The sequence below is a fragment of the Mus caroli genome, unplaced genomic scaffold (genome assembly GCF_978045245.1).
Source record: "Mus caroli unplaced genomic scaffold, Mus_caroli_1 scaffold_12, whole genome shotgun sequence".
NCBI lineage: Eukaryota > Metazoa > Chordata > Mammalia > Rodentia > Muridae > Mus > Mus caroli.
Window position 1 is genome coordinate 101,709,047 of NW_028227267.1, and position 18,142 is coordinate 101,727,188.

The window sequence follows — 18,142 nt, forward strand, 5'->3', positions numbered from 1 at the left end:
TTCTTCTCTCCTATCATCACACTATGTAATCAGCGTGTGTGTGTGTGTGTGTGTGTGTGTGTGTAGGGGAGGGGTCTTAATAGCTCAAACTAGCCTTGATCTCATTTTAGAGCTGAGGATGGCCTGGAACTTGTGATCCCCCTACTGATACCTCCCAAGTGCTAATATTATGTGTGTGAACCACCATATTTGCATTCTTCTTGTTTCCTTGTATTAAATATACAAGGAAATATAAAGTTCTTTCACAATTTCATACCTATATATAGTGCATTCTGATTACTGTTACCTTTACCCTCTATAATCTCCCTCCTGTTCCTGTTTCTACACACACACACACACACACACACACACACACACACACACACACACACCTTTCTCACATCCAGGTCTTTGGTGTTAGTTTGTGACCCACTGAGTTTAACCAGGAACATACGCCTGATCATGGGTTTGGGAGCATGATGGCTTTACCAGAACCCAAATGGAAGACTCTCTGTCCCTGCTCAAGAACCCCAGCCGTAGCCCAAAGTGCAGCAGGGTGGTAGGTCCCAGTCTATGACTATCCTGTCTGTTGACAGGAGCACTGTAGGCAGCCACTGTGGCTGAGATAATGACTGCCACAGCTGTGTCCTGCCCCAGAGACAAGCCAAACCACAGCCTTCCTCGTCAACTGTTTGTTTGTTTGCTTGCTTGCTTGCCTGCTTGCTTATGTTGTTTCATCATCCTTTTCAAGTTCCTCCTGGGCCTTTGAAAAGATGGGACGAATGGAATGTCCTTTTGAGGAGCAAGCACTTAACCCATCCTTATTCTCAGCATCTTGAGCTGACAAGTGTCTTTGTGTTTGTCTCCACTCACTGGGAAAGGAAATGGCTCTGATTGAGACCGACAGTAGAATTTGTCTATCAGTCTACCTAGGTACAAACAGAGACTGGTAAACTTTCATCGCAGCCATTCTCTTCCAGGAAGCACTAAGTCGGTGCTGCTTCAGGAGGCTCTCGGGCAGCGGTTCTAAACCTTCGCAACACTGCAACCATTTAACACACTTCTCATGTTGTGGTGACCCCCAACCATACAGTTATTTTCTTTGCTTCTTCATAGCTGTAAGTTTTTACTGTTAATGAATCATAACGTAAGTATCTGTATTCTCTGATGGTCTTAGGAAATTCCAGTGAAAGGGACATTTGACTCTCTAAAGGTGTGGAGACCCACAGGTTGAGAACGAGTGTCCTAGACCCAGAAGCCTTACTTTCTAATGATTTTTACACTAGCATTCCAGATTCTGTGTTTCTTATTTTATTCTCCAATCTCCACTTAAAACATTATATATGCTATTTTGGTAAATGTCTACCAAGATGTATTCCCAAAGAACCATGCTGGTTGAGCCCCTTGTACATGGCCATTTCCTCTGGCTTGTGCTGCACCTCTGTTTCCTCATAAACAGGTAGCCTCGAGACGACAAGACGTTGGAGTGGCACTGTAACAGGGAGGTTGATCCTTGTGACGTTTCCTTCTCTTCCTGAATCACTTGATTCAATTGTGGTCCAAACCTAGAACATTCTTTACAAGAACCTATGAACATAAGATTGAAATATTTTAAACATCTTGTCTTTCCTAGTTAGTGTTACAAAAATTTTTCCGTCCTGACCTGGGGTTTCTTCCCTGCCTTTGATGATTTACTTTCTGGATAAAGACACACCCAACCTTTATATTTACAATAAGCCTTAATCAGCACAAAAGCTGGAAAACAGCTACCTTCTATGCTATTAGAATCTACTTTCCTATCAATAACCTCGAGTCATTACTTACTATGTTTCATCTGGGCTGCTCTTAACTCCAATTGGCCAGCCCTCATGGACATGTTCTCAAGACTCACCTAATTCATGGTGGCTTCTTCTCTCCTCCTCACCTTCTTCTCCTCCTCGTGTTTGTTTCTCCTCCAATCCCCAAGCCAGGGAATCCTAGAACCCCACCTATGCCTCTTCTGTCCAACTTTTGACTATTAGCATTTTTATTTACCAATCAGAAATAACTTGAAACTCGGTCACTTAGCATCTACAGGCAGACTCTGGACTCTGGGGCAACCAGTCTGGAGGAATCAATATTAGCATTAAAATATAAGTAGCATCAGGCCAACTTGATACAAGGGTTTCTATTGCTGTGAGGAAACACCATGACCAAAATGCAAGTTGGAAAGGAGTTTTTTTCAGCTTACATTTCCATATTACTGTTCATCACCAGAGGAAGTCAGGACAGGAACTCAACCTGGGCAGAATCCTGGAGTCAAGAACTGATGCAGAGGCCACAGAGTGGTGTTTCTTACTTGCTTGCTTCCTAGGCTTGTCCAGCCTTATAGAACCTAGGAACACCAGCCCAGAGATGGCACCATCCACTAAGGGCTGGGCCCCCTCCCATTGATCATTAATTGAGAAAATGCCTTACTGCTGGATCTCAAGGAGTCATTTCTTCAACTGAGGCTCCTCCCTATCTGATGACTCTAGCTCGTGTGAAGCTTACACACAAAACTGGCTAGCACGTCATCTTTCCAAATGGAATCCCAGGCCTCTGAATTCCTTACTGTGTGAAGATAAATTTAGCTTTGTGGACAACTGGTTCCGTAATACTCTCAGATTTCCAGCATAACTTCATCATCACCACAATCATTTTCATTGTCAATTTCACCACCACCACCACCACCACCATCATCATCACCATATCATCATCATCACCATCCTCATTAATACAGACGATATTCTCGGGGCATTTCAGGTACTTGCTAAATGCTTGGGGATTCCTGAGAAGCACATCTTTAGATAAATAGTGTTCTCAAACAAGTAATTAAATTATATGAAGCTCCTTCAAAACGCTTTCCGAAGATGAGGTTAATGTTTTCAAGACTCCACCGGCCAAATAGATCTACCTCACAAAGTTGTTCTGTAGCAGATTTCCTTGGTAAGTATCAGAGGAGGCCATCTGTCATCGCAGTGATATTGGCTTCCACAGCTCAAGTGCCGCTGAATTCTATTAAAGTCATTCCAGTGTTAGAAACAAATGAGCAACTCCTTTCGATATTAGAGAGAAGTGAGCTCATGGAAAGTATCGGCTGATGAATTACGTAAGAAAGTGTTAAGTTCATAAGCAAAAGGAAAGTGGAAAACTTTATGGAAGAGAAATGCCTAGATTTTTGCCTTTCACCTCCAAATAAAGAATAATAGATACTTTTTGCACACTGAGAGAGGTAAATCGGAAGTGGCTGAGCTTCCCAGCTAAACCATCAACGATACATTGTAATTTGACTTTTGCTACACCACAGGCTTGACTTTGCCACACCACCAGTAAAAATTCATTTTCCAGCAGCGCACCTGAACAGCCTGTGCTTAATTCACGTTCTCTGCTAAAAGCCAAAAGGAGAGGCAGCCCCTCCTAAGGAGGACGGACGGCGGAGCGCATCGTCGGAGGAGGCCTCGCGCTAAATTAATCATGTTCCAACTAGAATTTGCAATTCTTTGAGAGATGTTCAAGATGGCATAAAAAATTTAGAGGGAGCAGGGAAAGGAGAGAGGTTGTGGAGCAGAAAGCATGAGAGAGCACTTTAAATGTAAAAGATGCATTATGGTTTCTAGCACATGAGCCAGGTAGCCTGTCTTAGCCAGAATGTGATAACTAAGGACCATTCTCACAGATAGGCCACGTGATAAGAACTCCCCTCCATGGTCTATTCAGTGATTCAGATTGCTCAAGTTTTGTTCCTGTTTCTGTGATTAAAACACTCTTACCAAAAACAAGTTATGAGGAGAAAGGGCTCATTAGATTTACAATTCCAGGTCACAGTCCATCGTGAAGGGAAGTCAAGGCAGGAAGTCAGAGTAGAAACCTGGAAGCAAGCCTGCTTGCTATTCTACACAGCATTACCTCTGACCAAGGAAATGATTTCACAGCCAAAGGAGTGTAGCAGGCATCGTGGACTATGCTGCTTACTGTTAGCTAGGTATTATTCACAGCTAGGTGTTTTTACATATCTCATGATCACCCACCTAGGGAATGGTGTCACTCACAGTGGGCCGAGCAGTTCCACACCCACAACAAGACAACAACAACCTCCCGCAGGCATGCCCACATGCCAATCTGACCAAGGCAATTCCTCAACAGAAAGTCTCAATTTTAGGTTCTATCAAGTTGATAGTTGAAGTACATGGGAGAGTTTAGAGAAAAGAAGAAGGGAGAGGAGATGTAATTATAACCTCATAAATGGAAAACGTTAATTTTAAAAAAACTAACCAGCATATGTGAATATACAATTCATTTGTCTTGAATTAGCATTGATTTGTCAAAGCTATATGCATGGGTAGGGTCAGTCTGGTGACACAATCTCCTTAACAGAATGCAGCCTCTGGATAGAGAAATGGCTCAGCAGTTAAGAGAACTGGCTGCTTTTCCAGAGACTCTAAGTTCAATTTCCAGCAACAACATGGTGTCTCACAGCCATCTATAAGGAAGGCATCTGTTCCCTCTTCTGGCATGTGGGTGTACACACAGCAGAGCACTCATACATTAAATAAACAAATAGGGAGCACGTTTAAAAAGAAAGAACACAGCCGTGACTGTGTAGCGGAGTCTTAGAAGTATTGTCATGTGATTTACAACTCCCTCTCTGTCTTTGCTTTTTTTTTTTTCCCCAGGGATACTTTTCAGAAAATATAAAAATTTACTTTTTTCTGAATAAAAAGTAAATGAATGGGCAAATAAATAATCTATCTAAAATAATAAGGTATTTATCAGTGCACTACAACTTAGTGCAACATTCCATGATAGCTGTAAATTTAAATGAAAACACTCATGCTCACTGTCTCAAGAAGAGAAAGGGATGGAATCTTTACTGCCTTTGAGCTTCTGTTGAGTTCTTCTGCTACACTTCATTCCTCAGTCAACTCTTCATACAGGTTGATGGCCATCTTCCCCGGACATTGTCCATTCCAGACTATCCCAGGGTCTAACCTTTCAGTCTCAACAGAAACATTATTGCTCACAAAGAACACACAGTATTTGTGCTGGGTGCTTATCTCAGTACTTCTATGATAATGACCGAAGCACACTTAGCCTGCTCTGTAATATTCACCACCACTTACTCAAATTGACTCCCACAGTAGACTTCAAAAGGCACTGGGCCTTCTGATTCAGTACATTATTATGTTATAAGATAAATTATATTATATTGTATTTATTATATGTATGTGTATATATTATATGTATACACATATATGTATAACATATGCATTATATTATACACAAAGATGTTTATAACATGGAAGAATAAAGGCAAGAACAGTATTTGATTCTTCAAATACTATTACAGTATAGCTGCTACAACATCTGGTGTGGTAGCCGAGCCCTAATTAGCATTCACTAAAATGCTTGTGGATAAATACAGGAATAAGAACCCTAAGGATGACAGCTGAATTCAGCAGTACCCTGAGTCAGCTGGGAAAAGTCTTCAACCTGGGTTCCTGCCTGATCTCTCAGTGGGCTTCTTGCTCACGACTTGGCTCAGATGAAAGCTAGGGGAAAAAAATAGAGAAAAAAACAGAAGTAATAATGTGCTACAGAAACTAAACTGCCACATTCAAAAACAGTATTTTTCTCTGCTTCTTTCAACTCCTACTGTGGAATACCACCCCTCCCCAGAGGAAAAGATCACTGGAAATACACGCATAAGAAAAAAAATCACCACTATTTTTTTTATATAAAAAGTGTGCTATTTAAATTCGCACTCATGAATATGTAGCTAATATTGACTAATGGAAACCCTAAAAGGAAGGGAGCTAAGGCTTTTTAAGGCAAATCCATTGAAATTAAGGTCATCTGCAAGAAATTTGTTTAAATTTTTTCTGAGCCACATCCAAAACTCCAGAGGGCATGTTAAATAATAAAAGTGTAAACTACTGGGATCGGGTGCTGGTTGGTATATTGGCACAGTACATAGATCCCTGTGTGGAGAAAAGGAAAAAAACTAAAATTTCTCTTCTTCCTTTATCTTGAAGCCTCCAAAATTAAAATAGTTTTCTTTGTGGAGCAATACATGCTAATCAAATTATTCTCTAATATTTTCATTCAATGACTTGGAAAGTCATGAAAATGCTTGTTTGGGGAGTTGCCATGCAGAAAGAGAAAGAAAGAACCATATCGGGAGGATTTTTTTAAAAGAGAGAGATAAAACAAAGAGTTCCAAGGATTGTCACAATCCGATCTGCATAAATAAAAGATAATGGCTTCAGTGAGCTGGCCAACCTTTCTGTGGAGTGATCGGTCTGTGGAGAGTCATGTCTGAGAGGCTGCAGGTCATTATGGCAGGATAAAGCCTATTTCTCATTTATATTAAAGAACCTTGCCTGTTAAGGGCTTGATTTGAATCTCAGACATAAATGTGCATGGGGCTGCACACCTTGTTAAGTCAATTGCTACATCTGCATGCTCTTCCTAATACACATATAGATTTTATCATCCACAACCCAACCGTCACTCCAGCCGTTCTCTTCTTGATTTAGAAAGGATAACATTTAGGTAGATCAGAAGTGCTCAAACAGACAGGATTAAAGCTTACATTTTTCTCTTGACACAGAATTTTTTTTTCTAATTTTGCATAGAAGAAACAAATTTCCCTTCCCTGAAATGGGATTTGCTCCATCAATAGAAGAAGGTTAAGTAGTTTCCAGGTCTGTTTTACATGTTTGATTTATCTGATTATCTGGTTTCAGGCAAGATGGATTGTCCCAAGTTAGCATTTGGAGACTTTGCAATGAAAATATTGACTCTTAAAAAAGAAGAAGAAAATGAAGAAGAAAAAAAAAACCACAAAGCTGAACAAAAGCAAGCTAGGAAGTCAAGGAAAACCACAGCCCAGAGGTTCTCAGCTTTCCTGATCTTGAAAACCTTTAATAACGCTTCTCATGGATGACCCTTAGCCACAAATGTATCTCCTTGATACTCCATAACTGTAACTTTGCTACTCTTACGAATTATAATGTAATTATGTGATATGCAGAATATCTGATGCATGACCTACAGGTTGGGAGCCACTGCCGTAGCCATTTGAATTTTTTAATGAGTTTTATTTTTATTTTATGTGCATTGGTGTTGTGCCAACACGTATGCCTGTGTGAGGGTGTCAGATCCCCTACAACTGGATCTACAGAGTGTTGTGAACTGGCATTTGGGTACTGGGAATTGAACCCTGGGTCCTCTGGAAGAGTATCCAGTGCTCTTAACCCCTGAGCCATCTGTATGCTCAACTCCTTGGATTCTTAAGGGGTTGTTGGTATAACTGAATGGCTTCTTTGGATGGGAATCTTGAGATGGCTGTAGTTTTAATGGGAGCCTACCCTCTAAGTCTTCTGATCAAGGAGTTCATGCATCATTTCCTTCAAACACCCAAGCGCTAATGAGATGATTGACATCAACGACCAAAAAAAAAAAAAAAAAAAAAAAGCTATTCAGACCCTGATTTCAAATAAAAAGAGCACCTGATTAATCCTTACCTCAGTAACAATATAGCATAGTAGAAAATTCCTCAACAGATGGGTGATAAAGGCTCTCAATTTGGCCATCTCAGTAAGCAGATGAAGTCACTTGGCCTCTGGTTCATAGTTTCTTATATTTCCTAATGGGTAATGTAGTAGGAGTTGATTTATATCTATGTAAAAGCAGTTCTATATTAAAATGAACAAAGAAGATAGCAAAGGGTTGTACTGTGATCTTCAAACAAAGCTAGACCTATCAGGAATGGGGCTGCTTGTACCAAAAAGTTTCTTAGCCTAGTTTTAAGACTCTGTAATAGGAGTGAAAGGCTTATCTCGTGGGGTGCTCTCAAATCTGTGATGTACTGATCTGACAGGGAGAACAAACACATTTTACTGAAAAGGACCTGAATCCATGGGTCTCAATGGGAATGCTACTGGTCCTTGAAAGAGGTTTTGGAAATAGGATTGTACATGTATTAACACAATGGCTATGGCATTACTGGCTTTTACTAGACAAGGGTCAGGGCTCTCCATGTCTAACAATGAACAAGGAAGATTTGTTCTGTCTCCCGCAGAATTTCTATACACAACCACATTGATGACCACGGGTTCATTAATATTTAGTTTTCTTTTACAAATGTACCTGCAGCATGATTTGTCCCATGTGTGAACTTCTAGAGTGGCAGTTAAAAACACAATTAGGGGTATGTCATGTCTGTATTCAGATTTTTATCAAGAAGGGTCACAATTTTGGGAAAAGCATATCTGTCGGGATATTTGAGTAAACAATGCAATATTACAATGCTCTGTATCTACAGCTATAGGATTTATAGAGCTTCTTTTTAGAAAATATGTATCTTTTTAAAGAAAAATCACTGTCTCTTCTCTCCTTGTAATGAAGTTAGTATTTATAATGTAAAAATGAATTTTGGACATCTCACTGTTAAGAACTCTGATCTAGGGCAAAGGGAGTCAGATGAAGAAAACAAGAGAAGCTCTCATAGACATAATGGGAAGAATTGGCCTTTCTAGGTGCATCTCAAAGTGATGGAAATATCAAGGGAGAGGTGAAGGCAGACAAACACAGCCTCTGAGACCCCTGAACATATACAGTCATGTCCCCCAATAGATGGAGAGTTAAGGCAAAGACGGGACCTTAGAGCACATTTCTCATGTGTAATCCTAGGGAGAGGCTGCTTTGCCTTATGTCCCATCCAGAATACTATAATAATAATAATAATAACAACAACAACAATAATAAACCATTAGAATAGACAGTGTGGCACATATAAGCAGCAAGCAAAAATGGCAGACCTAAGATTATTTATACCGCTCATAAATCACGTGACAGAAGCTCCACATCTACAGGTACTCTTATGAGAGGAACTGGACGGCACCAAGAGTACCAAGCCAGGAGGTTATGTGGAGCTTGCCCTGTCCATTGTAACATGCCTGAGTGAGGCCCTATGGGAAGGATAGTCAAACCCAGGTAGGATGTGAAAGGATCTTCTGCTGTAGCTGAGGTGAGCCTTCAGCCCTCAGCCTCAGCACAGAAAACCCTGGCAGTACTGTAAGGTCACAGCAGCAGAGTCATGGATCCAGAAGCAGCTTGAATCAGGAACACCTCCAAAGTGGGCAGTTTACAGACCCACGGAGGTGTCACGAGGTGTCTTTCCATAGCCAGAAGACATCCTCAACAGAGAAGGGAAAGTACAGCCAGCAGGAAAGCCTGAGCCACACGCAGAAGTGGCAGCGAGCCTATCAGATGCTGTGCAATTCTAGAGAGGTGTGAATAAGTTGCATCACCGTGTTTAAAGGCAGAGGCTTTGCTTGTCCTACTCGGCTGAGTAGCAAACGACAAAATAAAAAAAATCAGGAGGTTTTTTAATCAACCCTTTAAAAAGAAAAGCACATTTCAGTTCACCAAGTTTTGCATTTGCCTCTAGTCTTCTGTGGACATAAAAAGCTGATCATCTTGAACTAAAGGAACTAGACAGGCTTTGCGTTCATCCTGAACCTCAGACCATTAAAGTAAAAACAAGAATAAGAATGCCATCTGCTGGTGTGGAAGGTAGAGAGACTTAGTAAATCCACAGTGGGGATTGCCAGGATTGCCGTTGTTTCACTATGGAAACTAACAGCTAGAGAAGCAAGCATTGAGTAGCCGTGATAATAAAGGACACAGGCAAGCAGAGTTCCTTCTTAATTAGTAAATCTTTCACCACGATAGCAAGGTTTTATAGAATTCCTGACTGTAAGTTCTGTTCTGACCTAGAAGAGAACAGCACAAAGTATTTGCTTCACTACCTCACCAGGATGTTTGGAAGCAACCGAATCTTGAACTTTTAAAGATTTTAAAGTATTTGCAAATTGTTTCGCCCAGGCAGACAGATGAAAAGTCCTGTAACTGTCCTGTTTTTCTCTCTGGACATTGCAGGGGTGCTGGACTCTCTGCGTGGTTTTGCAGGAGACACATTAGACACTGGTTGTGCCACGTGCTCTGTGCTGGCCTCTGTGCGTGTGAACATTTCTATGGTTTCCCTCACATGGCTGCAAATGCATTTTGTATTATGTTTAAATTGAGATATTATGGCTAATCACTTGTTTCAATATCCTTTTTCAAATCATGATATTTCATTAGATAATGTTCATTAAAATGTCCACACCTCCAAGGTTTACTTGATTAGATATCTCATTGTTCCAGCACAATCAGTAAAAAGATAAAATTATCCTTTCCCCACACTATCTGATGTTGGCACATTTGCCAATACTAATTGATGAAATATGGGGCAGAGTCCTGGGTTTTCTATTCTCTTCCACTATCTGTTTATCTATACACCAGCTTTTCACTGCTGATAGCTATAGATTTCTACTATGTCTTGAATTAGTTATTACAAATCATCTATTTGATTTTTTCCGAGATTTTTTTAAAAATCTACATTAGGCACTCACTTCCTAGTCCCATACAAACTTCAAAATCACCTTGCAAATTTCTACAAAAAAAAAAAATGGACTGTGCTAATCAACTGAGATTATGTTGCATTTCTAAGTTAATAAGGAGTGTGGTGGCTATTCCCCGTTGTCAACTTGACTATATCTGGAATGAACTACAGTCCATAAATGGAGGGCACACTTGTGACCCAAATCTTGAGTCTGGAAGACACAGGCTTTTGATCCAGATCTTGAGGCATAGTAGCAATGAAAAACTTAAGGTCAGACAAGATGGTGCACACCTTTAATCCCAGGAGACAGAGGCAAGCAGATCTCTGTGTTCAAAGCCAGCCTGGAATGGAACAAGTTCCAAGTACAGGACAGTTTAGGTCCAGGCATGGCAGTACACACATTTAATCTGAGCCATACCTTCTGCTGGAGGACTATCTAAAGACAACAGAAGAAGAAAGGCTTCCTTCTTCTTCCGTGCTTGCACTTACTTGCCAGCACATCTGTTGGAGCCTATTTCTTCAGGAGTCCAGCTTATACAGAAGACCAGCTGAAACACAGAGGTTCGTGGGACAGAACAACTGCTATATATTCTTGGGCTTCCCATTAACAGATGTCCATTATTGGGTTAGGTGGACTGCAGACTGTAAGTCACTACGATAAATTTCCTTAATACATAGAGCCATTCTGTAAGTTCAGTCACTCTAGAGAACTTTAACTAACACAAAGAGTAAATTGACTAATAATGCTGAGTTTGTGTATGAATATGATATATCTTTACATTTATTTAGGTTTTCAATTTTTAAAATTTTTTTATTATGTATTTTCTTCATTTACAATTCTAGTGCTATCCCAAAAGTCCCCCATAACCCCCCCCGACTCCCCTACCCACCCACTCCCACTTCTTGGCCCTGGCGTTCCCCCGTACTGAGGCATATTAAGTTTGCATGACCAATGGGCCTCTCTTTCCACTAATGGCTGACTAGGCCATCTTCTGATACATATGCAGCTAGAGACACGAGCTCGGGAGGAGGGGGTAGTGGTTAGTTCATATTGTTGTTCCACCTATAGGGTTGCAGATTCCTTTAGCTCCTTGGGTACTTTCTCTACCTCCTCCATTGGGGGCCCTGTGATTCATCCAATAGCTGACTGTGAGCATCCACTTCTGTGTTTGCTAGGCCCCGACATAGTCTCACAAGAAACAGCTATATCAGGGTCCTTTCAGCAAAATCTTGCTAGTGTATGTAATGGTGTCAGCGTTTGGAGGCTGATTATGGGATGGATCCCTGGATATGGCAGTCACTAGATGGTCCATTCTTTTGTCTCAGCTCCAAACTTTGTCTCTGTAACTCCTTCCATGAGTGTTTTGTTCCCAATTCTAAGAAGGGGCAAAGTGTCCACACTTTGGCCTTCATTCTTCTTGAGTTTCATGTGTTTCACAAATTGTATCTTATATCTTGGGTATTCTAAGTTTCTGGGCTAATATCCACTCATCAATGAGTACATATCATGAGAGTTCTTTTGTGATTGGGTTACCTCACTCAGGATTATGCCCTCCAGGTCCATCCATTTGTCTAAGAATTTCATAAATTCATTCATTTTAATAGCTGAGTAGTACTCCATTGTGTAAATGTACCAATTTTCTGTATCCATTCCTCTGTTGAGGGGCATCTGGGTTCTTTCCAGCTTCTGGCTATTATAAATAAGGCTGCTATGAACATAGTGGAGCATATGTCCTTCTTACCGGTTGGAACATCTTCTGGATATATGCCCAGTAGAGGTATTGTGGGATCCTCCAGTAGTACTATGTCCAATTTTCTGAGCAACTGCCAGACTGATTTCCAGAGTGGTTGTACAAGCTTGCAATCCCACCAACAATGGAGGAGTGTTCCTCTTTCTCCACATCCTCGCCAGCATCTACTGTCACCTGAATTTTTGATCTTAGCCATTCTGACTGGTGTGAGGTGGAATCTCAGGGTTGTTTTGATTTGCATTTCCCTGATGATTAAGGATGCTGAACATTTTTTCAGGTGCTTCTCAGCCATTCGGTATTCCTCAGGTGAGAATGCTTTGTTTAGCTGGTTTTCAATTTCTTTAATAAAGCAATCATTTATAGACTAAAACTTAACTCAAAATTAATCCACAGACCTAAATATAAGGATTAAAATTATAATCATTCTGAAAGTAGAAAAAAAGATATTCATGACAGGTGGTTGTAAAATATTTCTTAAATCTAACAAAAAAAACCCACAAAATATGAGACTACATAATAACTGAGACTTTATCAAAATCACAGAAGTGAGGGCAGAAATATTTTAAGAGACAGAAACCCCACACACCTGCTGCTATCTGGCTAGTGTCTCCTACACATGACAGGGAAGTTTCACCCAGGATAGTTCAGCAATATCACAGGATCAATAAGGCCTGTGTAATGACAATACCAGCTGGCATGCCAGCAGGAATGGGGAAGTCTTCATAAGTCTCTATGCCAGTGCTCTAGATGAAAGGCACAGGCAACTGAGAAGGGAAGATCAGTTTTCTCCATGACAATCGCCATGACAGGCTATCCAGTTCCAAGTGATCAACCCTAAATGCAAGCATTTATGGGCAACACTAACAGACTCAGCATGCTGTACATTTAAAGACGTGTGTGTGTGTGTGTGTGTGTGTGTGTGTGTGTGTGTGTGTGTAACAAAAATTTAAGAAGAAGACGTCATTAATTTGAAAAGTAATGGCAAGCAGGAGGACAAAGTGGGGTTGAAGTTATGCAAATATAGAACTCATACATGGAATTCGTAAAGCAAAAAAAAAAATTTTTTTTTAACTAAATGAAGTCATACTGAGAAAACTTAATTTTGGGGGGGTTTGAAGTGAATTAGCCTACATGAAAAAAATTATAGCAAGTGTTCTTAATTGCTGAGTCGTCTTTCTGGCCAGATATGTTTCTTATTTGTAAATAGTTTATGCCTTGCAGAGTTTTGCTTTTAGTTTGGGATTTGCCTTTCACTTTTGCTATAAAGGAAAGGCCATCCAGAGACTGCCCCACCTGGGGATCCATCCCATATACAGCCACCTAACCTAGACATTATTGTAGATGCTGGGAAGTGCTTGCTGATGGAAGCCAGATATGGCTATCTCCTAAGAGGCTCTGCCAGAGCCTGACAAATACAAATACAACTATTGGACTGGGCTCCAGGGTCCCCAATGGAGAAGATGGAAAAGGGACTGAAGGAGTTGAAGGGATTTGCAGCCCCATGGAGGGAGCAACAGTATCAACAGGCCAGACCCCCCAGCTCCCAGGGACTGGACCACCAACCAAAACATACACATGGAGGGACCCATGGCACTGGCCACATATGTGGCAGAGGATGGCCTTGTTGGACATCAGTAGGAGGAGAGGCCCTTGGGCCTGAGAGGCAAGGGCCCCAGTGATGGGGGGAATGCCAGGGCTGGAGAACGGGGAGTGATTGGGTGGGGAAGCATTCTCATAGAAGCAGGGGAGAGGGGATAGGATAGGGGGTTCCCAAAGGGGAGACCTGGAAAGGGGAAAACATTTGAAATGTAAATAAAGAAAATATCCAATAATTAAAAAAAGAAAGAAGAAGTAGAACACTTGCTATTACACAGACCACACCTGCCAGAATACTAGGTAGGCTGTCTGCAGACCTTCTCTTCTGTCTTTCTCTGTTTTCCCACACCCAGTTCCTCCGTCTCTTTGCTCGCATTGAGACAGAACACTAGCAGTAGCGTCCCTACTTACATTTCCTGTGGATCCCACAGACCATCCCCTTTTAATCTTCCTCCCCCAACCTGTTTCTATGACTCGACCCCCAAGTAAAGTAGGCATTCCTTGTGAACACACCAGCTGAGCAGTCCAGGAAAAAAGGTAACACAGTCATCATGCCATCCCAAAATCCAGAGAGGAAACAGAAGCCAAGGAACAAAGCACTCATCCAACAAAAACAAACCCAAAAATCAGCACTAGAACTATAATCATCATATGGGGAAGGGGATAGCATTGGAAATGTAAATAAATAAAATATTCAATAAAAAACCACAATCAATAACTGCCAGGACAACATGTCTTCATTATCCTACCACAGCAGTTCCTGAATGCTCCAACATGGCTGGAGCAAACAAGAACTACAGAAGTAAGCTTCACAAAGAGATTATAATAAACAGAAGAGAGAATCTCAGGCACTGAAGATACAACAGAAGAAATTGATACATTGGTCAAAGAAAATGTTAAATCTACAAAATTCCTGACACAAAACATCAAGGAAATCTGGGACACTATAAAAAGATCAAACCTAAAATTAATAGGACTAAAGGAAAAAGAAGAATGTTAACCCAAAGGCCCAGAAAATATTTTCAACAAAATCACAGAAGAAACTTTTCCTATTCTAAAGGAGATGCCTATAAAGATACAAGAAATATACAGAACACCAAATAGACTGGATGAGAAAAGAAGTTCCCTCATCACATAATAATTGAAAAATGAGACATGCAGGATGAAGAAGATATAAGCTTCAACGAAAGAAAACTATATAAAATTAACATGTAAAGGCAGACCTATGAAAATTACACTTGACTTCTCAATGGAGACTCTAAAAGCCAGAAGGACCTAGACAGATGTTTTCTAGACTCTGTAAGAGAACACAGATGCTAGTCAGACTACTATACCCAGCAAAACTTTCAATCACCATATATATTCCATGATAAAGTCAAATGTAAACAATATCAATAAATCCAGCCCTACATGTGGTGTTAATAGGAAAACTCCAATGTAAGGAGGTTGAAAATACAGGAAATAAATAATCTTAACCAAAAATCTAAAAGGAAAGCACACAAACGCTCCCCCCAGCACCTCTATCACTAAAAAAATAATAATAAACAACAATCATTGGTCATTAATATTTCTCAATATCAATAGGCTCAATTCCCCAGTAAAAAGACACAGTAAACAGAATGAATGCTGCTGCATCCAAGAAATAAACCTCAATATCAAGGGTAGATATTACCTCAGGGTAATAATTTGGAGAAAGATATACCAAGCAAATGGACCTAAGAAGCCAGCTGGTGTTGCAATTTTAATATCAAACAAAATCGACTTTAAACCAAAACTAGTAAAAGAGAGATGGATAAGGACACTACATATCCGTTAGAGAAAAATTCACCAAGATGACATTTCAATTCTTAATATCTATGCCCTAAACACAGGGGCACACAAGTGTGTATATGAAATGCTACTACAGCTTAAATCAAACATTGATACTCACACAGTGATAGTGGGAGACTTCAATACCTAACTCTCAACAATGAACAGAGCATTCAGACAAACACTACACAAAAAAATACTTGACCTAAGAGATGTTATAAATCAAATGAATCTAAAAGGTATTTATAGAGCATTTCACCCAAACACAAAAGAATACACTGACACTCATGGGCAGTTCTCCAAAATAGACAACATACTCTGACACAAAGCAAGTCTCAACAGATACAAGAAAATTGAAATAACTCCCTACATTCTATGAACCACCATAGGTTAAAGCTAGATATCAACAAGATCAGAAACAAAGAATGCTTCCAAGCTCATGGAAATTGAATGACTCTCTACTGGATGAAAAAATGAGTAGACAGAAAAGATATAAGGAGAGAAAGTAAAGGCTTTCTAGAATTCAATGAAAATGAATACACAACATAACCAAACTTATAGTAAACAATGAAAGCAGGGCTAAGAACTAAGTGCCTACATAAAAAATAAAAAAATTAAAAAAAAATAAAAAAGCATTTGAGAGATCTCATACTAGCAACATAACAGCACACCTGAAAACTCTAGAAGAAAAGTAAGCACACCTAGGAGACATAAAAGTATAATCAAACTGAGAGCGAAAATCAATAAATAGAAACAAAGAGAACAATACAAAGACTCAGTGAAACAAAGAGTTGGTACTTTTAGAAAGTCAACAAGATAGACAAACCTTTATCCAAACTAACTAAAAGACACAGAGAGAGAATCCAAATTAACAAAATCAGGAACAAAAAGGGGGATATGACAATAGACATGAAGGAACCCCAGAGAATCATAAGGACATAGTTTAAAAACCTGTACTCCAAAAAAAAATTGGAAAATCTAACAGAGTTTTCTGGATTGGTACTACTTATCAAAGTTAAATCAAGATCAGGTAAATAATTTAAATAAACCTATAAGCCTTGGTGAAATATAAGCAGTCATTAAAAATGTCTCAACCAAAGAAACCCAGGAGCTGGATGGTTTTAACTCAGAATTCTACCAGACTTTCAAAGAAGAATTAACACCAATACCTCTCAAATTATTCTATAAAATAGAAACAGAAGGAACACTGACAAATTTGTTTTATGAGACCACAGTCACCCTCATACTGAAAAAAAAATAATCTAATTAAAAAATAGGGTACATGAGAATTGAAAGAGTTCTAAAATGGCGAACCATACAGTGAAGGCATACATGGCACCAACCCTCAGCATCTGGTGGAGAAGATCATCCGGACACGAATCTATGAATCAAAGTACTGGAAAGAAGAGTGTTTTAGACTTACAGCTGAACTTGTAGTGGACAAAGTCATGGAGTTAAAGTTCGTGGGTGGTGTATATGGTGGAAACATAAAGCCAACCCATTTTTTGTGTTTAACCTTGAAGATGCTTCAAATTCAACCTGAGAAGGATATCACTGTTGAGTACATAAAAAACGAAGATTTCAAGCATGTCCAAATGTTGGGGGCACTTTACATGCAGCTGACAGGAACTGCAATTGATTGCTACAAGTACTTGGAGCCTTTGTACAATGACTATGGAAAAATCAAGAGCCAGAACCGAAATGGAGAGTTTGTACTAATGCATGTAGATGAGTTCATTTATGAACTACTGCACAGTGAGAGAGTCGGTGATATCATTTTGCCCCAGCTACAGAAACGGTATGTGCTGGAAGAAGCTAAGCAACTGGAGCATCGAGTTAGTGCTCTAGAAGAGGACATGGATGACGTGGAGTCTAGTGAGGAACAGGAGGAGGAAGATGAGAAGCTGGAAAGAATGCCATCATCTGACCATCGACGGAGAAGCTACAGAGACTTGGACAAGCCAAGGTGCTCACCTGCACTGTGCCACCGGAGGAGCCAGAGTCGTTCTCCCAGAAGGCAGAGTAGATCCCCTAAAAGAAGAAGTCCTTCTCCCCGAAGAGATAGGCATAGGAGCAAGAGTCCACGATGCCATCGAAGCAGGTCTAGAGACAGACGACACAGATCCCGCTTTAAATCCCCAGGTCACCACAGTAGTCACAGACATAGAAGCCACTCACAGTCTCCTGAAAGGTCTAAGAAAAGCCACAAGGAGAGCGGAGAAGAAATGAGTAATGGATTCTCTTGATTTTAATCCAAATGACCTCCTGTGGATCTGAGAGCATCTGTTTAAGTGGAATGATCAAGATCGCCTCTTCAGGCAGCTATGAGTATTTTGGGTTTTTTCAAAATCAACTTCTTGTTTTGTTGGGTTTTGTTTTTATTTTAATATTACAGAGTGCTAAGTTTTGTATCTCTTTGGATTATAACCAACAGCTTTGAAGAGTGTTTTTGACCAAATCAAGGTCAAGTTTTGGCCTAACCAACTATGGTTATTCATACTTAACAGGGTCGAGAAAACCTGGGAATTTGAGAGGT

General features: G+C 40.1%; 1 protein-coding gene across 1 annotated transcript in view; it reads left to right on the top strand.

The window, feature by feature from the left end:
• Nucleotides 1-17,852, top strand: part of LOC110309002 (pre-mRNA-splicing factor 38A-like) — a 116,128-nt gene extending 98,276 nt beyond the window's left edge. Inside the window, exon 4 of the mRNA XM_085828872.1 lies at nt 16,928-17,852. Coding sequence (XP_085684998.1) covers nt 16,928-17,852 — 925 coding nt within the window. The remainder of the gene's footprint in view (nt 1-16,927) is intronic.
• Nucleotides 17,853-18,142: the final 290 nt, after the last annotated feature.